At 44.2% G+C, this 24,480-nt stretch overlaps 2 protein-coding genes across 8 annotated transcripts in view; one reads left to right on the top strand and one right to left on the bottom strand.

The window, feature by feature from the left end:
• Positions 1–9,389, top strand: part of RGSL1 (regulator of G protein signaling like 1) — a 40,260-nt gene extending 30,871 nt beyond the window's left edge. For 3 of the 7 annotated variants that reach the window (XM_083446484.1, XM_083446481.1, XM_083446485.1), the window contains 6 exons: positions 972–1,096; positions 1,614–1,729; positions 3,376–3,468; positions 5,131–5,194; positions 6,048–6,169; positions 8,825–9,389. In XM_083446484.1, the coding sequence (XP_083302610.1) occupies positions 972–1,096; positions 1,614–1,729; positions 3,376–3,468; positions 5,131–5,194; positions 6,048–6,084 (435 nt within the window). In that variant the 3' untranslated portion in view covers positions 6,085–6,169; positions 8,825–9,389. The remainder of the gene's footprint in view (positions 1–971; positions 1,097–1,613; positions 1,730–3,375; positions 3,469–5,130; positions 5,195–6,047; positions 6,170–8,824) is intronic. The other 4 variants (XM_083446482.1, XM_083446483.1, XM_083446487.1 and 1 more) reach the window with 4 other exon arrangements.
• On the bottom strand, positions 8,788–24,069 carry RNASEL (ribonuclease L). The gene is made up of 8 exons (XM_083446521.1): positions 23,985–24,069; positions 18,697–19,386; positions 15,914–17,666; positions 13,762–13,850; positions 12,317–12,519; positions 10,772–10,907; positions 9,877–10,025; positions 8,788–9,420 (listed from the first exon to the last, which is right to left on the bottom strand). The coding sequence occupies exons 3-8, from the start codon at positions 17,346–17,348 to the stop codon at positions 9,282–9,284; spliced, it is 2,151 nt and encodes a 716-aa protein (XP_083302647.1). The 5' UTR covers positions 17,349–17,666; positions 18,697–19,386; positions 23,985–24,069; the 3' UTR covers positions 8,788–9,281.
• Positions 24,070–24,480: the final 411 nt, after the last annotated feature.

Raw genomic sequence — 24,480 nt, forward strand, 5'->3', positions numbered from 1 at the left:
ATCATGCTGAGACTCTGGACTTTTGAGCGGAAAGAAAGGTAGTATTTGTTATTGGAAATACATGTTGATAGGAAAGATCCCTAGTTCTCTCTGGCTAAGATGGAGATGCAGTAAGCCATTCTTGCTCTTGTATCTCAGGAGTAGACATCAAATCATGCCTATTGTCATGAGGAACACACATAAGAAGAAGAAGAAAGGGAATGGACACAGGAAGTGAAGTCAGCAGTGCTAAGAGTACAGTGTATACCGATAGTCTAACCCTGAAGGAAGATCAGAAGGACAGACCGGAAAGTCTGGAGGCTCCTCTCCCCATGTCCCCTTTCTCATGGAGATACATCAGCCTTCAGTGCAAGCTGAGCTGCATCCCAGCACTTCCAACAGTATATGCGCTCAGCTAGATATATGTTTGTTTCAGCTATTTCTATGCATACTGCTTAATCACCAAGTTTGATAGCAACAGAGGTGATCTCTGATAGTGTTGGCAATGATCTGTGGCAGTGGCACCATTTTGAGTGGGCAGGGTAGCTTCCTCAAGTGAGGCATCTTCCTGGGAGATGGTCTCAAGAGGGTTGCCAGTGTCAACTGAGTTTCCTAGAATCTCATGAGAGCTAGGCTTGAAAATGGGGCCCTCTTCTAAGGAGGCTTCATTGGACTCCAGGCTGGTCTTGACAGAGGCATGACACAGAGCAAGACTGAGGGATGAGCCACTGCTTAAATTGCTGGTATGTAGATGTGGGAGGGAAGCTGTGAAACCAGATTCACACTGACGATAAAATGTCAACTATGACCTCCCTAGTATTGTGCGTCCGTTTCCCCCAAAGAAAGCCTCACATGCAGGTTCTTGCATTCAGCCCTCAGTTGAAAGGATCCCAAAGGATCCAGTGACATCAGCTGTGCTATGAAATGTTTTTAATTGAAGATTGATGCAGTTGTCATCTGCTTCCTGATATGGCCTCTTCTTCTGTGTCCAGGTCAACCTCACAGATGCACAGGTCCAACAGATCCGAAATTTTATTGCTGAAGGTGTGCTGAACAGGATTCTTTATCATTCTGCTTTTATGAGTATCTTTCCAGTTTTATTATTCTACTGGAAGAAGTAAGTAGATTAGAAAGGCAAAGTGTGTGCATTATTGTTATAATGGTAATGGATGAAGCCGCTGCGTGTAGATTATAAACAGATTCATTGAATCTGACCCAAAGTTGTCTTTGCAACTTAACAACAAAATTTAAAAAATCAAATTCAAGAGGAGCCAAATTAGGGAGCAGATATCAGAGGATGAGGATTTAATTGGGTTAAAACAATAGGTGTGGTTATAATTTGCTAAGCTTATCATGGCCATTTTGCAAGTGCATGTTTTATGTGATAAATTAATCTGTGATGGCGTGGCCATGCAAACACAAACAGCTATTATTCAGCCATTGCAAGCTGCAGCGAGACCAGGGCTGGAAGAATGGCTCTGGGGCCAAATCAGCAGGGGCTCAATAAAGCTATAGCTGGTTTGGCAACTATTTTTGTCGTGCAGTCCCATCTTTTGTGACTGTCCCAGCCGGTAACAATGCCTTTGGTTGTCTCAGTTAAATACAGTATGCCAATGTCAACACTATCCTTGCAGATATTGCACTTGGAAGGCAATGAGGGGCTTCAAAAAGCCCAAGTCAGAGAAAACAGAACCTTCTCCTCCAGTGGTTACAACAAAACTATCTAGGAAGCCCAGCTGTTACACTGGTGGTAAGCAAGAATGTGCAGATTCCATGTACTCTGTTGCATCTTTACACCTTATGACATATGTATCTGACCAGAAAGTGTGTGTGAGTGTTTTTGCATGTTTGTCTTCATGTGCCCATATATTCCAATAATGCAGAATAAATACCATCTCTTGACATTTTAGATCATGTCATATTTAATTATATTGTTGCATGCCTCCCCACTCTGACTCGTCTCACAAGACAATGGAAGAGGGAACCTTTGGAGGTGGAGTTGGAGAGTTTCAGCGCCTGCTGTGGCTGTAGAGACCGATGTGGGAGAGACATGTTTTGTTGCAGCTGGGGCAGATGAAGGCATCCAGCTGTGCTGCTGCAGATGCACCATGGTGTTTATTCTTTCTGCGCTCGTCCCCAAAACTACTGGCCGATTAAGGGAGAAGGGCCCACCCATTTGCTCTCTGGCACAGAACCACTTCCTTTGTTACCTTCACAACCCATACTTAGGGGGCCATTACCAATCCTTGGAGGATACAGGAATCCGAAGGGACCCAGGCACACAACCAAAACTCACAACACTATTATGAAGTATTTCAAAGTATCTGAAATACTCTCTTGTTGAATTTGCTTAGCTCCATAGTTTCAATATACAGTCTCTTCCAATGCCCAGTTGCCCAGTTATGACTAAGTCAGAATCCATGGTTAAAAATTCTAAGTTCTTTGAAAATTGGATGACAGCCTTGTGGGAGAGTGGCTGAGGCAGCAGACCAGGCAGTGGAAGGACCCACAACCCCTGTCAGCAGAGAGGGAGGTCTGCTGGCAAAGGTTTCTTCCTCCCCCCATGGGAGTGGAAAGCTCCGTCACTGTTGGTGACCCACGGCTGATGCTCCTTGGATGGTGTGGGCTGAACTGGGACATGTCAGGGTCGTGGTTCTCCTTGATCCCTAAGCCCCTCCCTGCCCTGACAGGCCACTAAACAGGTCCTGGAGCAGATGTGGTCAGCGTGAGGGGCAGAGTCAGTAGGGAGAGTAAAGGGAAGGAAAGGAAGGGAAAGGAAAAAAGAAGGAAAGCCACCTTCTGAGCCTCCCATCCTGGCCACAGCAAGCTAACGGGTGCTATGATATTCCACAGAATCTTATCTCACCTTTCTAGCCCCCTTTGCCCATTGCTCTGTAAGTTGCTTTGGGTTGCCTTGAGCAAGATAAAGTCACTAACAAATGTAACTTGTGTTGTTGTTGTTGTTGTTGTTATTATTATATTGAAATCAAAATCATTTTTTTCTCCAGGAGTCTTCAAGCTGGCAATCTTGTGCAATTAGTTTGTTGAGCAGTTTCAGGCTCGCTGAGAAGTTACATATAGCTCAAGTCTTGAGGCTTAAGATGCATGATGATGCCACATAAGCATTAATTGACAGAAAAACTATTCAGACGTTAGCCAGCCAAAAATGCCTTGAGCACTTGTCAAGTAATTATTAAGTGTCTATTCCATCAAGGGAATGGAATTCTGGCTTCTGAACAGTTTTCTTTAAAGTATTCTCTGTGCTTTTAACAACCACAGAGATTTGCATCTATCCTATCTGGGGTAACCGGACCTTCAGAAAGGTGATTGGTGAGATTGGGAATCCTCTGGTGTAATATTATGTTTTGTCTTTTTTATTATTACAATTTCAAAAAGATTATCCAGTCATCAGGTATACTATACTCAGAGGCATTGAGCTACTCCTGCCGCAGCCGAAGGAAGAATCAGAAGAATTGCCTGCCGAGAAGTGTAAGTTACTGCAGGAGTGCGGTGTGGGAGCTGGTCGGATCTCCCACAGGGGCCCAAGAACCAGGGTGGTGTGTCCTGTTTTGCTGCTTGAGGCAAAATGGGAAGTGCCACCTTGCCCTGCCCTGCTGCCACTGGCACCACTTCTCTGCCTGCCTGACCACTTCCGCCACTGGTAGAGAAGCGCTCTGCAAAAACTCGTGATTTCAGGTGTGATTTGGGCTGATACTAGTGCCACTTCTGTGGCAATGGTGGCGGTGCAGGGGAGTTCTCGCAGAGCTGCCACCTTGGGGACTCTCCTGCTAAGGACCCTCATGGCCAGATCAATTGCCCAAGATACATGCATTGCAATCTTTGTGTATAATTTATCCTTATGAGCAATCCTGCAGCCATGCTGCAAGTGTTGGGAGATAATACAAAAGTTGTTGAATTATCTCAGCACTTCAGGATATACATTATCTACCGCTTCCAGTTTGACCCAGAATTGGCTGGGTTACATGTTAGAGATAGTTCGGTGCCAGGGACATGCTGGCATGACTCAGCCTCATTGACAGAATTAGCCTCAGGAACTGAACCCAAGACAAGTCTACCCAGACACTGGAATTTCCAACAGAAACCCAGCCATCTTTGTAACCTGCATTTCCAAGAACTTTGGACACTCAAGCTAAGATTGGTACTCAAAGTCTAACTCTTCTCCAAGGTGAAGTAAGGCTGGTGGACAGAGTGGCAGGGATGGGGTCCCTTACTAAATTCTCTCAGCTTCCGGACTGCAGCTGGTCAGGAAACAGAATATGAGCTGAGACACTAGAGCCCCTCCCAACATTATTATTATTATTTTATTGTGCAACAATGATGATTTGTGCTCATGACAGCATTGGCTTGCCCTCTAACACCCCACAAAATCAGATGCAGGAGCCAGATGACTTGTGCAAGAGCGTGAGAGCAAAGAACGAGCATTTTTTGGTCCAGCTCACTGGTGCAAGCCCCCTGGTTCGTGCAAAAGCACCGGACCAAAAAATGGGACATTCCAAGATGCATTCAGAACCCAGGATAGCTTCTGTAATTCTGGGATGTCCCACGCAAATCGGGGTATTGGGAAGATCAGATGTGCATCCACTTTCAAGGCTATCTGGGACTGCAGATGTTTGAGGGCCGTCATTTGGCTTCAGAGCCAATCAGCGCATATTCCATGCTTGCTTGCTTTTTTGCCTGAAACTTTTTATACCACAAATGCTCCAGTTTATTTCTGTCCTCCTTTTGTTGTGCTATAGCCTCTCAGAATAGCAATAATGTGGTAGCATTATGCAAGCGGAACAAACCAAAGCAGAAGAAATCTGCCAATAGTGCGCTGTTACTGTGCCAAGCAGATGTTGCAGAATACACCCATAATAAACCACCAGTCTGGAGGGGCAAAGATCCAGCCAAAGGGCCTGACCCTGACCCTATCCAGTCACAGCTTAATTCCACCCATTGAGTCACCACTACCACCCAATAAAATAGCTCAACAAAGAATTGCAGAATTATAAACAGACAAAATGCCTGATGGTTGTCTAGATAGCTCCTTCCTTGGTTGGGGTGGAAGGATGAAAAAACAGTCTTAGAATAGTTTAGCCGCCTCGTACGACTGCGTCAGGTACAATATGCTGTCTCTTTTTCTACCCTTAGCTTCAGTGGGAAGTTTAGAAGCATTAAGAAAGTCTTCAACAACCATAAGTGTGCCCCAGAGACGGTAGGTACCCAGGGAAACTAAAATCTTAGGGCACTAGCAAGTCAAAATTAGACATGTTTAAGTCACATTTGGAATACCAAGTTTAATCCTCCTGCTGAAATGAATGGGACCCAAGTGCTTAACCTGTGCAGAATTATACCCACTCAAGAGCAAAACGAAAAAATGAGAAGCATGAACTGATTTTATGTTGATTGCAATATTAAATTGTTTGTGTCAAGAACAGTCACATATGCTTGACATAACCGCCATGATTAGAGAGGATTGTGGCACACAAGCTAAAGTAAATTATTGGCAATAAACTGGCTATTTCAGGTTACATCCACTATATACCTTTAAAGCACTCTTATGACACTTTAACAGTTATGGCTTCCTCCAAAGATTCTTGGGAATTGAATCTTTGGAGAGAGCTGATATTAAACTACACTTCCCAGGACTCTTTGTGGGAAGTCATGACAATTACAGTGATATACGAGAGTGCTCTTAAGCTGTGTTTGCAACATACCTTTAAAGGAAATTCATTCGAAGAATTCTGGGTGCTTGAAACTGTGATAATGTGTTTCAAATGTGCTTTATGGTGTTGGATATTGTTTGGCTGGTTACTGTCTTATATGTTTTTATACTTTAAACTGCCCTATGATCCTTAGATGAAGAGTGGTATATGAATTAAATAAATATCTAAATAAAACTGAGTGTATGAGCTCAGTTACATATTTAATACTGCTGTACAGCCAGGACATCGTGTTTGCATGTAATTGCAATTAATTGACTGCATATATGCAAAAAAGACTTCTAAGCTGTTGTTTCAGATTGCAGTTTATGAAGACTCTTCTTATTTATATATTCTTCTGCACAGGACCTCATCTGTAAGTGCTGGAAATAAACTGATATAACTTGATCTCACACTGTTCCTTGTCTGGACATCGTGGAAAAGATTATTCCAGGCATTTCTTGCTGGATGACAAGACTTCACTGCAGGTCAGGACTAAAGTCCTTTAACGAAACTGCATTCACTAGGTCACGGGGTTCTGTTGGGTGAGATGGGAGAGGTTCTCCATATTTGTCAATGAAGGGCTCAGCAGTGTTCTTATGGCCCTAAACCAGAGATGAGGACCTCTGGCCTGATGGACTTCCGTATCTAGCCCAGCCATGTCGCTATTGCTGCTATAATTTCCTGTCCGCAGAGCAGCGTGTGGGACTGGTGTGGGATGGTATCAACCAGTAGAGGTTTACAGAAGCACTTTTAAATTTCTTTGCCTGTTCTAGTAAAATATGCAATTTGTAATGGTGAAGTTTTTCTCCTTCCATTTAAGTAAAAGAAACCTTAGATTTTAGATCCCCTTAGATCAAGTGGAGAGGTTTCAGAGTTTATATGTATGAATTAGAACAAGCATCGAAGGCCCAATCTTCATGGATTTAAGCTTGAATTAAAAGAAAAGAGAAGTGTTATTTTAAGGGCATTTTTGAATACAGTGGTGCCTCGCAAGACGAAAAGAATCCATTCCGCGAGTCTCTTCGTCTAGCGGTTTTTTCGTCTTGCGAAGCAACCCTATTAGCGGATTAGCGCTATTAGCGGTTTAGCGGCTATTAGCGGCTATTAAAGGCTTAAGGGATTAGCGGATTAGCTGCTAAAAGGCTATTAGCAGCTTAGTGCCTTAGAAAAAGGGGGGTGGTGAGCAAAAATATTGCAGGAACTCGCAAGACATTTTCGTCTTGCGAAGCAAGCCCATAGCAAATTCATTTTGCGAAGCACCTCCAAAACGGAAAACCCTTTCATCTAGCGGGTTTTCCGTCTTGTGAGGCATTCGTCTTGCGGGGCACCACTGTATCTGTAATAGCAATGTTGTCAATACAGATTTTTTTTAATCCCTTAAATTGTTTATAACAAGTAATTCAGTGTGTAGATCCCAGTAAATTGGTTCAAAACAGGTGCTCCCAGGGAATAGACCATCCACACTGTCCAATAGTACCCCCCCCCTTTGTGCACCAGGGGAGTCCTAATTTTGCCACACTCACTTAATGGTAGTTTTGCCTTCTCAGCCTGGGTGCCTTCCCTCTCAGAATTTCTTCCTTCACCCTGTCACAAGGCCACCACCCCACTGCCAATGCCCGTCATTCCATCGTTCACCTTACTCTTTTGAAGTACCTCAGAACTAATCTTGAGTGACATAAACTGATTGTCCTTGCCCAGTGTTCCAAAGCTGTCAGATAGGCAACAATTCAAAGTGTTGGCTCTGACCTTTAAAACCTTAAATGGCCTCAGCCCAGTATACCTGGACACTGAGGTCCAGCTCCAAGGGCCTTCTGATGGTTCCCTCACTGTGAGAAGTGAGGTTACAGGGAACCAGGCAGAGGGCCTTCTCGCTAGTGGCTCCCGCTCTGTGGAACACCCTCCCATCAGATGTCAAGGAAATAAACAACTATCTGACTTTTAGAAGACATCTGAAGGCAGCCCTGTTTAGGGAAGTTTTTAATGTTTGCTGTTTTATTGTGTTTTTAATATTCTGTTGGGAGCCACCCAGAGTGCCTGGGGAATCCCAGCCAGATTGGTGGGATATAAATATAAAAAAAAATATTATTATTAGAGGGACCAACACACAGTAGAGAGCAGATGGGACAGGCAGGTCATCAGAGCAGATGCCAGGACCCAGCATTCTTGGGCAACTGTTAGGGTCCCAGAACCCTAACAGATGCCTCCTAACTTACAATGTGTGGTATGAACCTCCCTTTAAATTTCTAGCTGCCATTTTGATTCCCAACCCCACAGCTGTGCTACATTGTGGGAAATTAAAAGGGCCACCCAGGCACGCATCTGTCTGGTCCTTCTCCGAGCACGGATGCAGCCCACTGTTGCCACCAGGAAAGCCCATTAGAGCCCTCAGAGGGAGGAGGGAGGGTGCCCACCCATCATCTCAGGGGCCCTTGTAATTACACAGAGATCAGACACTTATCAAGCTAACCTAGTGTTATTCTGAAGGGCAGCCAATTGGAGTCCTCTGAAGATGCCAAGACATCTAACTTATACCCCAACCCCGCCACCCCTCATTTCCTGGAACAGGCTTTAGGCCAGCCACCAGAAGTGGATTTAGGGGAGCATGACTGGTTCGCCTGCACTGGGCACCGAGCCAAGAGGGGTGGAGGGGTGTTGCAGCAATGATAAACAATGGAAGATGAGAGGCAGGGAAGGGCAAATTTTGGTGTTGCCCAGGGTGCCATTGAAATTTTAAACTCCACCATGACAGCCATGGTCCTTTCCGTAGTTCAGCATGAATGTAGAATGTAGTTTTCTTTGGCAGAGATCTGTGTCAGACCCAAGGGGGGCCTTTTGCATCCACCTTGTTTTTGTGCAATGGCAATGGAAGCCCCATTAGTTGCAGCTATATTGCCAAGAATCTAAACCCACCATAAGTTGCATTTGACATGGTTGATACCAAACTAGAAGTTGTAGACTGCCTTATTGCAGCTCTGCAGTATGGAAATGCATGGAGATCTGAAGGAGCAACATTTCTGGGCAAGTACACTAAAGAGAACTGCTGTAGTTTGACTGCAGTTTCATTTGCATTTGTTAAGCAATCCAAGATCAAACAACTGCAGAATGTAATAGGAAGTATTTATTTTCTCTTTCCACTGCAGAGCATAACATTCAGGAAATTATACAACATCTGGATTGATGTTTTGCTGGTAGGTGAGAGAAAGCCTCAATTTCAAGCAAACAAGCTTCGCAAATGCATAGACAACTAAAGCTCCCTTCTGCCAGCCACAACCTTCCTTTCTGTCTCTTTATATTACACGTGCTGCAGCTTTCTTATTTGACTTTATCTGGTATCTTAGCTGAATGGGACACACTGAAGAAAGGCAGAAGAGTCACGTGCAAGAATCAACTGCTGCCGATTCTCATTGCAACTGAGAAGGGTTCTGAGCACTTGGAGAATATATATCATCCTGTGTTGCACAAATTCTGGCAAGATGAAAATGATTAATTCTGGAAAGAGGCTCAGAAAAAGAGGGACATGTTGCTTGCCTCTTAATTATTCTTACACCTTGAAACAGAAGAGAACTCTCATGAAGAATCTCGGTCTATTGGTCCCCATTATAGCTGAGAAGAATTCTGTGCATTCGGAAAATGTTTATCATATTGTATATTATGCAAAGTCCGGTAGACATAAGTTGTTAAATTTGGAAAAAGGTTCAGAAAATAGTCTTCTGGCTCCTTGATTATTTCCTTCACTCTGAAATAGAGGAAAATGTGAATCCTTTTAATACCAGTATGTAAGCAAGCAGTAGTTTAGATTTGTATTTTTAAAAATAGAATGTGAATGTTGGTCTCTGAATTGGAGCAAATGCCAACCCACGGAAAACCCTATTGCTGTTTGCTCTGATCCAACATCAAAGCATGGGTTTTCCTGGGCATAGTGCTGGGATAAATCAAATGCACTCAAACACGGCGCTTTAAAGTCCAGACCTGTGCCTAGAAATGCAGCACAAAAGGAAGCAGTTTAGCCCTTTGACTTGAAGCTGGTAGCTGAGGTGCAAAACTCCACTTGACCACTGGGTGGCCTTTTCAAAGGTGTGATTATCTAACTCCGGATTCACATAGAACTGGTTTATAGAAGAGGAAGTACACTGCATAGAAATGGCCACTCAGTGTCTCCTCTGCAAATCTAGAAAAAACAACTCTCACTTACTTCTCATCCTTCTCACTGAAGTGCTCCCCCATATTCCTGATCAGCTTCAGTAAATCTGTCACACAGTTTTCATAATCTTTATTGTTTTTCTTATTCTTTTTCTTGTCATGAAAGGGACCAACCATACAGTCCAATACATCCTTATCAATCTGAAAAAAACACATGTCCCCTGTCATTAATTTGGCTCCATGAAGCCCACTCCTCACAATACAGTTCCATGTAGACCTGCAAGCTGGCAGATTCCAAGTCACAAAAATATACAGTATACAGAAATATACAAAAATATACATTTGACAGAATGGCATGAAGTATGACATATATTGGTTATTATAATACTATACTGGTTAATTTATTGAAACAATTTCCATTTATATTGCTTGGCAGATTTTGCAATAGCCATACCATGGCTCCCAAACACCTTGGGAGTTGAACATTCCAGCTCCCAAATGATCGAAAACACAGTTGTACCTTGGAAGTCAAACAGAATCTGTTCCGGAAGTCCATTCAACTTCTGAAGTGAGGCTTCTGAATGGCTGCAGGAAGCTCCTGAAGCCAATCGGAAGCTGCAGAAGCCCTGCTGGACATTTGGCTTCCAAAAGAAGGTTCGAAAACTGGAACACTCACTTTTGGTTTTCAATCTGATCTAACGGCAAATCATTTCACAGACATTGGAATGGTTTTGCAGGGGCAAACAGATACTTGCCCAGGACCAGCTATACATATTGTAAAGACGTGAATCAGACCTAAGCTGTTTGTTTTGCACTTAAGTTGCCCTCATGCCTTTGAGAAGTGATGAAGCACTGGCACTGACAATGCAGAAGGAAAAGAGGTCAAATGTGGCGGTTCAAACCAACACAGCTGAAGCTTTCATACGGAGTTGCAAGAGATCACTTACCTTTTCAGTCCAGTCCTTGAAAGGATCTTCCTCACTATTCAGAGCCTTCAGAATTTCACTAGTGCTGTTATGGTGCCGAGTGTTGCGTGTCTTTATATCGCTCTCATTCCCAACGTATCTTAAGACCCTGTATCTCCTGGCAAACAAAAAGCAATCACTAAGAACCAAGAGCCAAGGTGACCATATGGTAAAGCTGGTCTCAGAGACTGGGAAAGGACAGAGCACATGCTTGGTCCCAGCTTCAACACCTGCCATCGCCAGTAGCAGGCAATGAGACCCTGGAGCCAGGCAGACAACACCAAGACATAGACAAATAGTCTGACCTAGAATGAAGCAGCTTCCTCTGTTCTCCTGGGGCAGGTATACTGCACCCATTAACTCCTGTCATATGCAAGGAAGGGGCATCCTTGCTCTGCAAGCTGCCTTTTATAACAAAACTCTGATTTTGCCTTTCCTCTCCCTGACACATTACCATCTAATGCAGTGTGGCTAATCTGTGGCTCTCCAGATGTGGCATTATTATTGTGGCTGTGCAAAACCAATTTGAAATGTGTGTTTCTGCCTGTTAAAGTCTCTTGAGAGATTTTGTTAGGCATGAGGGTGGATTTTCAGAGCCCTAATTAGTAGTGTAGAATCAGACATTGATCCCTTAAATCTTAGTGCATGGATTTCAGTGCCAATTGCACATGACATAGTTCATATTCAACATTTGGTATTTGATGGCTAGCAATGACAAATAATATCAATACTGCATCAATGTGCTGTCATATCTGCAGCAAACTCACTATCCAAAGTTCACTGCAGTTATTTACTGAAATATATATACAGTCAAACTTTGGTTCTCGAATGGCTCCATATTCAAACGTTTCGGCTCCCTAATGCCAAAAACCCAGAAGTAAATGCTCCTGTTTTCGAATGTTCCTTGGAACTTGAACGTCAAACGCGGCTTCTGCTTGAGTGCAAAAAGCTCTTGCAACCAAACGGAAGCTGCAACTTGGCTGTCAAACATTTCAGAAGTCGAATAGTCTTCCAGAACGGATGCACACGAAAGCTCATACCAATAACAAACTTAGTTGGTCTCTAAGGTGCTACTGGAAGGTATTTTTTTATTTTGTTTTGACTACGGCAGACCAACACGGCTACCGACCTGTAACCAGAATGGATTACATTTGACAACCGAGGTTTGACGGCATTATTTTTATCTTACATTAATGATTAGCCATGTGGTTTTCACATGAGGGACAACAACCCAGCCTGAACATTCATTATATTTTAAACAACATGACAAAGCACATGACAGTCTATAAGCAACAAAGACATATAAAGCAGCGTAATCTAATTCTGAGCTTCAATTCTGAAGGCAAAACTTAAGATTTCAAAAAATAGAAGTGAATGGATTAAAACATTTCCCCAAAATGTCATTCTAATCCTACTTGCAAAGTTTCTTCTTCCATGCTGTTGTAGTATCAGGGCAAATCAAACTGAGGAAGGTAGAATGATAAGAATGGATAGTTGCTAAGTTTCCTGTATTTATTTAGTACTTACACCTTCTTGCTCCAGAAATAAGGGTGGTAGATCAGCTGTCCCAGTTGCTCAGTGACTGGGATGTTTTCATCAGGAGATTCCAGACTTGCTCTGAGGTCTTCTATTTCAAAGTGATCATCTACATCCTTCGGACACTGCGCAGGCAAGGCTTCAAAGCAGATTGTCCCTCTCATAGCAACATACAGGGCTAGACTTCTGAGAGCCTACATGTGAGAACAAATGGCAATATGATTTCACAACACAGAATGTCATTCTTGGGCAAGTAGACTGGAACCACACTTTTATCCTTTGCGCCTGGGCTTAGTTCTTGCTGAGATGCTAAAAATCTGTGTCTGAGCTGTGTCAGTTTAAATTGCAAGTGATGCAATCACATGACATAATGTTTCTACACACAAACACACCCCTTGCATGTAGAAACCTACCTAAAATGTTAGAGAATAGGATTATACTACAGCTTGTTCAGTATCTCTATGTTTTGCCCTATAGACTAAATAGCAGATGGAGGTAATTTCAACCTGGGAAAAAAATGTTGGAGGAATGTTTAGATACCATTCCCCGGCACACACTGGTTCTTCACCACTATGGTCCTGATCAGATTACCACCACCGCGACTGGAATCAAATTTGGCCCTTAGAAACACAGGGCTGCAATGACAGGTTATTAAATTCTCTAATCTACAGTCGTACTTTGGATCTTGAACGCCTTGGTACTTGGACATTTTTGCTCCCAAATGCCGCAAACCTGGAAGTGAGTGTTCTGGTTTGCGAACATTCTTTGGAACCCGAACGTCTGATGGGGCTTCCGCAGCTTCTGATTGGCTGTAGGAGCTTCCTGCAGCTAATCAGAAGCTGTGCTTTGGTTTCCGAACATTTTGGAAGTCGGATGGACTTCCGGAATGGATTCCATTCAACTTCCAGGTTACAACTATACTGGGGTTATACAGGAAATTAAAAATTTCACAAAAACAATGACACTGTTACCAGAAAGAACTCCTGGGACCAGAACTAGCAATTAACATTCTTAGTGATGTCAATTTATTCTTGAATAAATTTGAACCATACACCTGATATACTCATTTTCAGGATCTACCATATTCACGTGACTTTAATTTGTTTTAAAATGTTTCCAATAATACAGTATTGTATTTAAAACTGTTGTACTCAACCCTGGCGCCTTTTGGTGAAGGGCTGGTAAGAAATCAAATAAATAAATACAAATTGAACCGGGCAAAGTTTGGGTAAACTCATTGGAATTATTGATCTTAGGTTAGCCAGATTTCAATGGGGCTACTCTGAGTAGGACGAACATTCAACCCAACTCTACGTTATGGTTAAGCATAAAAGTATATTGTGCACAAACACATAATACATTGCCTTAATGGTTGGGGATAATCATTCTGCAAATATAGAAGGCTGGGGAGGCAACTGCAAAGGAGGCTCACTTACCTGCAGATCTTCTGTGATGGTAAGATCTTCTTCGTCATCTATTTTTCTGGACTTATCAAAATCTGCTAGAAAAACCTTGCCTGTGACATCTAGCAAAATAAATAAATACATAAGTGGAAGCAATCAAGTGGAATGGTTTTCACATCTTTGTGCATTGAATGCTTTGTGGGGAAAGAGCACATATTGTAAACTTTCAAGATTCAACAAGAGCAGCCAATTCACCTGCTCACATGCAAACCTACGTGAAACCTCATGTCAGCGCATGAGGCTCTTCTCTGCATGTCCCTGCCTCATGAGAGCCAGCTGGTGGTTGCTAGGGAGAAGGCCTTCTCAGCTGTTATACCCAGTTATAGAATGGCCTGCCCAGAGAGTCCACCTGAGGCCTACTTTGTATTGCTGTTATGGTCAAATGAAGACATTTTCATTTCCCAAGGCTTTTTAGGGGCTTTTGATTTCTGTGGATTTTTGAGATTTTGACACTTTATTATTTTAAAACATCAAAGATGTGTCTGTGCCATGAACATTTTTAGGGTATTGTTGACTAGTTTCGCTTTATCTCTGCTGCTTTTAGCTTTTATGTTTTATTTGAAATGTATTGTTTTTATATTTCTGATGTTGAGGCAGCACAGAAGTATGATAAATAAATATTCACCTCAAGCACTAATATCACTTCAGGGACTCCCCACCCACCCCCACCCCCATGCTCAGTTACTGGAAGTCACAACATGGCAATGTGACCTTTGATCCTAAAAAGATTTGCCACCCTAATGTAGATGCCAACAGAACTTAATTTTTTATCTGAATATGTAGGTCAGACACCCCCAAACTTGGCCCTCCAGATGTTTGGGGACTACAACTCCCATCATCCCTAGCTAACAGGACCAGTGGTCAGGGATGGTGGGAGTTTTGGTCCCAAAACTTTTGGAGGGCCGAGTTTGGGGATGCCTGGTGTAGGTTGTTCTCCAGGTAGAACTAGAATGACTTCTGTCTGAAACCATCCATCCATCTGCTTAGTCCTACGTTCCAGATTTGTTGAGGGGATATAATGCAGAAGAGAAATCATAATATTCAAAGTATTAGTGCATAATAAGTAAGTAAACAATGGAGATCTACTGGAGAGGCGGGTCACATTTCTGAAGCAGTAAAAAGGTGTAGTGAAATTATTCTCAAGATTTAGGATGGTGGCGTCAGCTTCCAGACGGCTTGATCTGGGAGCTGCGTGAGTAGAGTGGAGACTAGGATCACAGGAAGCTACCTTATATCTAGTCAGACCATTGGTCCCTCTGCACTCAACATTGTTTATGCTCAGATTGGCAGTGGCTCTCCACAGGGCCACACAGGAGTCTCTCCCAAGCCTGCCTTGAGATGCTGGGGGTTGAACATAATTAACTTTTTGCCTGAAAAGCAGATATTCCTGAGCTGGAATCTCTCCTTCCTTAATAATAATAATAATAATAATAATATTTATATCCCGCCCTCCCCAGCCGAAGCCGGGCTCAGAGTGGCTAACAACAATAAAAGTAACACAGTTTACATAAAATCACAATCAATTAATTGAAATGCAATCTAAAATCAATTCATTCTAAAATCAATTCAGGATCAAATTAATGGCTAGTGTTCTATGAAGATTACCAAAGGAGGGGGTCAGACTGTGCCTTGCACCAGTGAGGCTGCTGGTTAGAAGAGGAAAATGCAGGGCACTATGATCACTACAGCTTAGCATATCCAAGGGTTTGGTATGTCACCAGAGAGTCAATCCCATATCACTCCCTGTAATAAATCTCCAATATCTGCTGCTATTTTCTTTCAGCTTGTGTGTGAAACTATTCTTCTATGCTGCTCACATGTTGGATCTGAATTTCTGACCCCTTGCAGATGATTGGCTAGCCAATTCCCACCCCCCACCCCAGGTGTAGGGAACCTGTGGTGCTCCAGTTAGTGCTGGACTCCAAATCCCATCAGCTCCATGTTCCGAGATTATGGGACTTGCTAGCCAACGGTATCTTAAAGGACACAGATTCCCCATCCTTGGTTTACACCATAAAATTGAAAACCTGCTACTCCATATTTCTTTCATAAAATTCTTTCAACTACACTTGGGTAATGGCTTGGGTTCCACTCGACAGCCAGCCATATAAGAAAGAACACAAACCTATCAAAACGTTACTTGGGTGCAGATCTTGATGCCCAAATCCAAATGAGTGCAGTTCCTTCACTGCCTGAAATACTGTTTCAATAATAACATTACTTCTCATAGTTCCATTCTCAGTCTCTGCTGTCCTGAAGTATTCCTCAAGGTTTTTCTCACACAGGGAAAGGCACAAGTAGAGACAGGCGTTCTGCTCTTCCCACCCACAGAACTTCACCAGATGTTTGCTGGTACGGCACTTCTCAAGGCAGGTTTTCTCTCGTTCAGCATTTTCTGCAGTGGTGGGGAATATCTTCACAGCCACCTCTTCCCCATTGTAGAATCCTAGGTAGACACCTCCGTGGGAACTTGTCTGAATTCGGAAATCTGGAAACATGAAGATCTTGAGTTTTCCAATCATAGGACGATACTTTCCATAAAGATCTCGGAGCTTGGATTGCCAATGTCTGCTAGCAGAGGTCCATTGTATTTCTGGCTGCCTTAGACAAGACAATGCTCCATGCTGGCGAAGAAGCCTTATCATTTTGTTGTTGTAATTCAGGCTGGCCATATCTATCAAGTTCCCAATGTCTGTTCTTGCTCCCTTTTCACACAATGTCTTCGCTATTTCATAATTTTCCATTTCCACTGCTGCCATAAGGGCTGTTTTGTTGTTTCTGTCAGCATCGTTCACATCCACTTCTTCTTTTTCCAATATAGCCTTCACCAGGTCTAGGCTTTCCCTTTCAGCTGCCAGGATCAAAGTAGTTTTCCCAACTTCATCTCTCTTATTCACATCGGCCCCATGTTTTAAGAGGAAAAGGGCAGCTGCCTCTTTGCCTTGATCCTTTTTAGCTGCCTCTTTGCCTTGATCCTTTTTAGGCACTGAGAGAGCATGGACCAATGCATTTCTCTCCCAGTTGTCGCAGATGTTCACATCAGCCCCCAATTCTTCAACTAGGACTTTGACAACAGAGCAGTGACCATTCCTGGCAGCATCCATCAGGGCTGTTTCTCCACCTTTATTCAGGGCCCTTTTATCCTCATCAGCCACATTTCTGGGCAAGTTAACATCTGCCCCACACTCATACAAAAACCTCAAGGCCTCTTCTCGCCCATACCCAGCAGCCTCTATGAATGCCGTGAAACCATTCAAATCACACTCATTGATGGCCGACCCCTTCTGAAGGAAGAGCTTTAAAAGTTCAACATTGCCTGTTATCCCTGCTAGAATAAAGGAGGTAGCTCCGTTGTCCTTCCTAGCAAGTGGATCGGCTCCTCTGTCCAGCAGAAGGCGGGCAATTTCCTCTTCGTTCACTTGTACAGCACTGTGAAGGGCTGTCCATCCATCATTCACCTTTGAATTGATATCATTACCTTCTTCTATCAACTGCCGGACAGTCTCGAACAATCCTCTTCTTACTGCATTATTTAGCTGAAGGGCTTTATCAGCTGCCATTTCTTTTCTGTAGGGTTCTGACGCGTCTCCCAGTAGTCGTGATTACATTAGCTTTCTGCGAATATATTTCTACTGCAACACAAAAGCAACAGCTATGACATTATCAACTTAATAATGGAAGAGCTATTCACACAAAGAGTTATGGTGCCACAGGGCTGGATGCAAGACATAGCATCTCTTGATTCAGTGGTTTTGGATAGTGAAGGTTCAAATAACAGAGGTGCTACATAGCGAAAAGTTAGTCACACTGCCTTTGTCACATGGATCCTGAGTGGTTGTGGCTGGTGCCCATCATGTTGATTCCCCCCACAATATCTTCTATGCCTCAGTGTAGGGTTACTCCACAGCAATGTTACACTGGGGCAGAGAGGTATTGTGGAAAGATTAAAAGGGCAGGAACCAGCAACAGCATTTCTTAGCTATACCAGCTTGTGGTTTTCCTTCTTGCTGCTGCTGTGCCCACCTGTCACCACCAAGATAAGGTGAAGATGCTGGTAACCACATGATGTTAATATTTTATTTAACTTCCTACTGAAGATTTTGACAGATTTTTCTGTTAGCATGGTGCTGTTGTGGGACAGTGGCACCTCCGCCCCTGGACTATACAGTAGTACAATTTTAATTGCATTTTCTTCCATGGGCATAGCCAGGATTTTTGTTAGGGCAGCAAAACTGACATGATTAGTTAGTTAGTCAAGTATTTTTATTGTTTTACTTGATCTGGGTGAACAGCTGCGCCCCCCCCCCCCCCGCTAGACCCATGTTTCCTTCATCGTATTTAGTGGAAGGTGGGTTCAGCGAGGTCACAAATCTCTTAACTAAAAAAGGAAACAAACTGCAAATAGTTAATCAGGTGATTTAAGGATGCTGCTGCTGCCAAAAAAAGAGCCAAGCATTAATAAATCGATAGCAGTGCACCAGGTTCATCCTTCTCAATAGGATTATTTGTAATTTTTATTTTAACGTAATCCTTTGTTATCTTAATTTTCTGTGTGCAATGCGGATGTTACTGTGGTTGGTTTTAATGAGTCATTTTATAATTTCAAGCTTCCAGGTGTCCTTTCTTTACGATGTTGTAGGACGTAGGTAGAAAAAGAGAGACACAAAAGATTGAATATTTGCCCCCGCGTCTTTCTGTCTGTTCGCTTAAAGAAGACAGACTTCCGGGGGGGCGCGAAGTAATCCCCCCCCCCCCGAAATGGGGGCAGGTGGGCCTCCTGCCGCCACGCCCCCCTCCCCGAATAAATCCTGGCCGCGCCAGGCGGCCTTCCTTTCCCGGCCGCTTTTTCCTCCCTCGCCCGCGGGGCCAGAAAGCCGCCTCCTGGCCCGCCCGCCCGCCCGCCCTTACCGCCCGGCGGAGGATCTCTCGCCGCCTTCGCTCGGAGAAGTTTTTGCGAGGGAAGGAGGAACTTGTCGCGCCTCTTGAATCCTTCGGGGCGAAGGCCGCCTGAGGAGGTGGAGGCGGAAGCGAGTTTCAGGGGAGGGAGAAGCCGGGACGGGGCGAGGCTCTTTTCGCCTCAGAAGGGGAGGCTTTGCCTTGCGGGGTTGTTTTGTTTTTAACGCCGAATAAAGTTTGCTGAGGAAAAGAAAACGAGAAGTTTGTTCTTCGTGGCGGGAAAGGAAATATTTGCGTGCCTTTTTTGCCTCACAGTCAACGCGCAGCTGGCACGGAGGCTGAGGAGAGGCCTCTCTCTCTCTCTCTCGCCCTAAAGCTTTTGGGATTCCCGCCACCCCATTCCCCTTCTTTCCTTGAACGAGGACTAGGGGAACTCGGGTTCAGGGCTCCACTTTTTTAGACACGTGACCTCGGTCCGGCCATGGCGTCCTTAGTCCAGTCTCCCTCGCCGGGTTGTTGCGAGGAGGGAATGAGGTGGGAAGAAGAAATGGTGCGCGGCGCCCTCAGGAAGACCGGGGGGACGGGAATCGGCGAAGGAGACCCCCACAGGGAAGGTGCATCTGGCGTGGAAAGGCTTCTCCTCATATCCTTGCCGGGGTCCCACTCTGGGCTGAAAATGTGGTTTGTCCAAACGTGAAGAGCCTGCAGGATCGGGCCCCTGGCCCAGTCAGATGCGCAGCACAGCAGACCTCTGGCTTGGTTTACTACATTTCTGTGCCACTTTTCATTCACATGAATCACAAACAATAAATTACAGCATAATAGGACGTCACAGAATCATAGAATCATAGAGTTGGAAGAGACCACAAGGGCCATCGAGTCCAACCCCCTGCCAAGCAGGAAACACCATCAGAGCACTCCTGACATATGGTTGTCAAGCCTCTGCTTAAAGACCTCCAAAGAAGGAGACTCCACCACACTCCTTGGCAGCAAATTCCACTGTCGAACAGCTCTTACTGTCAGGAAGTTCTTCCTCATGTTTAGGTGGAATCTTCTTTCTTGTAGTTTGGATCCATTGCTCCGTGTCCGCTTCTCTGGAGCAGCAGAAAACAACCTTTCTCCCTCCTCTATGTGACATCCTTTTATATATTTGAACATGGCTATCATATCCCCCCTTAACCTCCTCTTCTCCAGGCTAAACATGCCCAGCTCCCTTAGCCGTTCCTCATAAGGCATCGTTTCCAGGCCTTTGACCATTTTGGTTGCCCTCCTCTGGACCCGTTCCAGTTTGTCAGTGTCCTTCTTGAACTGTGGTGCCCAGAACTGGACACAGTACTCCAGGTGAGGTCTGACCAGAGCAGAATACAGTGGCACTATAACTTCCCTTGATCTAGATGCTATACTCCTATTGATGCAGCCCAGAATTGCATTGGCTTTTTTAGCTGCCGCGTCACACTGTCGGCTCATGTCAAGTTTGTGGTCAACCAAGACTCCTAGATCCTTTTCACATGTACTGCTCTCAAGCCAGGTGTCACCCATCTTGTATTTGTGCCTCTCATTTTTTTTGCCCAAGTGCAATACTTTACATTTCTCCCTGTTAAAATTCATCTTGTTTGTTTTGGCCCAGTTCTCTAATCTGTCAAGGTCGTTTTGAAGTGTGATCCTGTCTTCTGGGGTGTTAGCCACCCCTCCCAGTTTGGTGTCATCTACAAATTTGATCAGAATGCCCCTGAGTCCATCATCCAAGTCGTTGATAAAGATGTTGAATAAGACCGGGCCCAAGACAGAACCCTGTGGCACCCCACTAGTCACTCTTCTCCAGGATGAAGAGGAACCATTGATGAGCACCCTTTGGGTCCGGTCAGTCAGCCAGTTACAAATCCACTGAGTGGTAGCATAGTCAAGACCGCATTTTACCAGCTTCTTTACAAGAATATCATGGGGCACCTTGTCAAATGCCTTGCTGAAATCAAGGTAGGCTACATCCAGTGCGTTCCCTTCATCTACCAGGCTTGTAATTCTGTCAAAAAATGAGATCAGGTTCGTCTGACATGACTTATTTTTCAGAAATCCATGCTGACTATTGGTGATCACAGCATTCCTTTCTAGGTGCTCACAGATTGTTTGCTTAATGATCTGCTCCAGAATCTTCCCTGGTATTGATGTCAGACTGACTGGGCGGTAATTATTTGGGTCCTCTCTTTTCCCCTTTTTGAAAATAGGGACAACATTTGCCCTCCTCCAGTCTGCCGGGACCTCTCCTGTTCTCCAGGAATTCTCAAAGATGATTGCCAGTGGTTCTGAGATCACATCTGCCAGTTCTTTTAATACTCTTGGATGCAGTTCATCTGGCCCTGGAGACTTGAATACATCTAAACTAGCCAAGTATTCTTGTACTATCTCCTTAGTTATTCTGGGCTGTGTTTTCTCTGCTGAATCATTTGCTCCAAATTCTTCAGGTCGGGCATTGTTTTCTTTATCGGAGAAGACTGAGGCAAAGAAGGCATTGAGGAGTTCAGCCCTTTCTGTGTCCCCTGTTTGCATTTCACCATCTTCTCCTCTGAGTGACCCCACTGTTTCTTTGTTCTTCCTTTTGCTACAAACATACCCATAAAAGCCTTTTTTGTTGCTTTTAACCTCTCTAGCAAGCCTGAGTTCATTCTGTGCTTTAGCTTTTCTGACTTTGTGTCTACACGTGCTGGCTATTTGTTTGAATTCCTCTTTCGTGGTTTCCCCCCTTTTCCATTTTTTGTACACATCCTTTTTTAATCTTAACTCAGTTAAAAGTTCTTTAGATAGCCACCCTGGCTTCTTTAGGCACCTTCCATGTTTCCGTCTCATTGGTATTGCCTGAAGTTGTGCTTTTACTATCTCCCTCTTAACAAACTCCCAGCCATCATGAACTCCCTTTCCTTTTAGTATTACTGTCCATGGGATCTCACCCAGCACTTCCCTAAGTTTTATGAAGTCGGCTTTCTTAAAGTCAAGAAATTGAGTCCTAGTATGCTTGGCTGCTCCTTTCCGCTGTATAGTAAACTTCAGAAGAGCATGATCACTTGCACCTAATGATCCTTCCACTTCTACCCCATTAACCAGGTCATCAACATTGGTTAGGACCAGATCTAAAATGGCTGTTCCTCTTGTTGCTTCTCCCACTTTCTGGACAATGAAGTTGTCTGCAAGGCCAGTGAGGAATCTGTTTGACCTTATGCTCTTGGCTGAGTTTGACATCCAACAAATATCCGGGTAATTGAAGTCCCCCATTTCTACTATCTCCCTTCCTTTTGCATGCTTGGCCATCTGTTCCAGGAAGGCATCATCTATGTCCTCCGTTTGGCTTGGGGATCTATAGTAAACTCCCACAATGAGGTCACTGTTATTCTTCTCTCCCTTAATTTTGACCCAAATGCTCTCACTTTGGCTTTGAGGTTCTAAATCTTGGATCTCTTCACAGGTATACACATCCCTGACATATAACACCACTCCTCCTCCTTTCTTGTCTGGTCTGTTTCTCTGAAATAGATTGTATCCCTCCATTTTTACATTCCAATCGTGGGACTTATCCCACCAGGTTTCAGTGATGCCTATTATTATGTCATATTTAGTTTGCTGTACCAAGAGCTCAAGCTCATCTTGTTTATTTTCCATGCTTTGTGCATTAGTGTACAGACATTGAAGTCCATTAGTCATTCCCCTGTGTCTCTTATTTAAGGATTTTTTCCTCCCACCACTAGGTCTGCTTGCTGTTTGCTCCATTTGGTCTATGACATTTGGATGATCATCTTCATCAATTGATAGACTCCTACCTTCAGGAGCACTGTCTCCCTCCCCCACATTAGTCAGTTTAAAGCCCTCCTGATGAGGTTTCTGAGTTTTTTGGCAAAAACATTCCTCCCAACCGTTGTGAGGTGCAGCCCATCGCTTGCCAGAAGTCCATCTTCAAGAAACTGCAGTCCGTGATCTAAGAATCCAAACCGTTCCTGTTTACACCATTTGCGAAGCCAGCTGTTTACTTCCACTATTTTCCCCTCTCTCCCTGGGCCACGTCGTTCAATTGGGAGGACAGATGAGATGACGATTTGTGCATTTAATTGCTTCAATTTCCTGCCCAGAGCCTCGTAGTCTCTTTTGATCTTCTGGAGGCTATTGCTTGCAGTGTCATTGGTTCCCACATGAACCAAGAGGAAGGGGTATTTGTCAGTGGGTTTTATGATTCCTTGCAGTCGTTCAGTTACATCTTGGATCTTAGCCCCGGGGAGACAGCACACTTCCCGAGACATCTTGTCAGGCCCACAGATCACTGCTTCTGTTCCCCTCAGTAGGGAATCCCCTATCACCACTACACGCCTCCTCTTAGGTTTGGTCGGGGTTCTTCCGTGAGCGGTCCGTTCCAAGGTCGCCTGCACATTCCCTGAGGACTGACTTTGCTGCTCATCTTCATATACCTGATCGACTGTAATGAGGGAGAGATCCTCAAATGGAGTCTGCTCTTCGTCTTCCATGCTAGGGGAGAGGACCTCAAAGCGATTGTGTATTTCTAAACAATCAGAGCGAACCCTGGGCCTCCTACTTCTTTGAGTCACGTTTCTCCACATATCAGGCTCCTGTGTTGGTGAACTAGCCTCCTTCCCAGGGGAGTCTCCTGTCTCCTCCTTGGTGGAGACGGTGTTCTCTGCTGCTTCCAAGAAGAGCTCCAGCTCTCTAATTCTTTGGAGCGTAGCTACACGTTCCTCCAGTTGCTGGACTTTGTCTTTTAGGAGGGCAATCAACATGCAATTGCAGGAACATTGATAAAGAATATAAATCTCCAGTAAAACAACTGTAATCTATAAAACCTCCTGCCAACCTGGCAGTTCGAAAGCACGTCAAAGTGCAAGTAGATCAATAGGTACCGCTCCGGCGGGAAGGTAAACGCTGTTTCCGTGCGCTGCTCTGGTTCGCCAGAAGCGGCTTAGCCATGCTGGCCACATGACCTGGATGGAAGCTGTACGCCGGCTCCCTCGGCCAATAAAGCGCGATGAGCGCTGCAACCTCCGAGTCGGCCACAACTGGACCTAATGGTCAGGGGTCCCTTTACCTTTACCTTTTAATCTATAAAACACTATTAACAACTCAGCTAAAAAAATAAGCTAAACAGCTTTTTACAAGAAAGTTGTATTATACGACAAAGTCATATTATAGGATTCATAAAGTACTACAGCATTCATAATCTATAAAACAGTATTAACATTAACAAAGCAGCAACCCAAAAATAAGCCTAGCGCTGTTGAATCCATACACACCTCTCCCCACCCCATGACTCATAATCTCATCGCCTTCTGCTGCGCAGCAAGTGAAGCAGACTCAAAACACTTCCCTGGGCCTGGGGAGGAAGTCAGCAAGCACAACAATGAGTAAAGGAGGTTTAAAATTTGTTGTGGTTCTCCAAGGATGACCAGCTGCTTTCCCCCCCTGCTTTGAGGATTTTTGGGGTATAATTTTTATGCAAATAAATATGCACTGCAATGGAAAAGGAAAAAAGGAAAGAGAAGTGGTTCTCATTCTTCTTCAAAAGGGGTGTCCCTGGAGTCTTCATGAATCAGAGGCCAGCCTCATTCCTCTTGAAGCCAGATTCGCTCTGGCCTGACAGTTCCTCATGAGCTTATCTCTCACCTTATAAATTAGGATTGGTGGCATCCACCACCTGGTTGCTGGAATGCACATAGATGAACCTTACTTTTAATGGTGTTGCCTTTCCATCTTTCCTTACCTCTTCAGCCTCCCCCTCCTTCATGTAGACCAGGGGGTGGATGGGAG

Source organism: Podarcis tiliguerta (assembly GCF_965153285.1).
Source record: "Podarcis tiliguerta genome assembly, chromosome: 6".
NCBI classification, from domain to species: Eukaryota; Metazoa; Chordata; class Lepidosauria; order Squamata; family Lacertidae; genus Podarcis; species Podarcis tiliguerta.

What these genes read in the sequence shown, in the direction of transcription:
- RNASEL (XM_083446521.1), bottom strand. Translation starts at nt 17,348, where the DNA reads ATGGCAGCTGATAAAGCCCTTCAGCTAAATAATGCAGTAAGAAGAGGA. An exon ending in CCATCACAGAAGATCTGCAG is followed by an intron (nt 12,520 to 13,761) that starts GTAAGTGAGCCT and finishes TCTCACATGTAG; the next exon opens with GCTCTCAGAAGTCTAGCCCT. An exon ending in TCAAGGACTGGACTGAAAAG is followed by an intron (nt 10,026 to 10,771) that starts GTAAGTGATCTC and finishes TGTTTTTTTCAG; the next exon opens with ATTGATAAGGATGTATTGGA.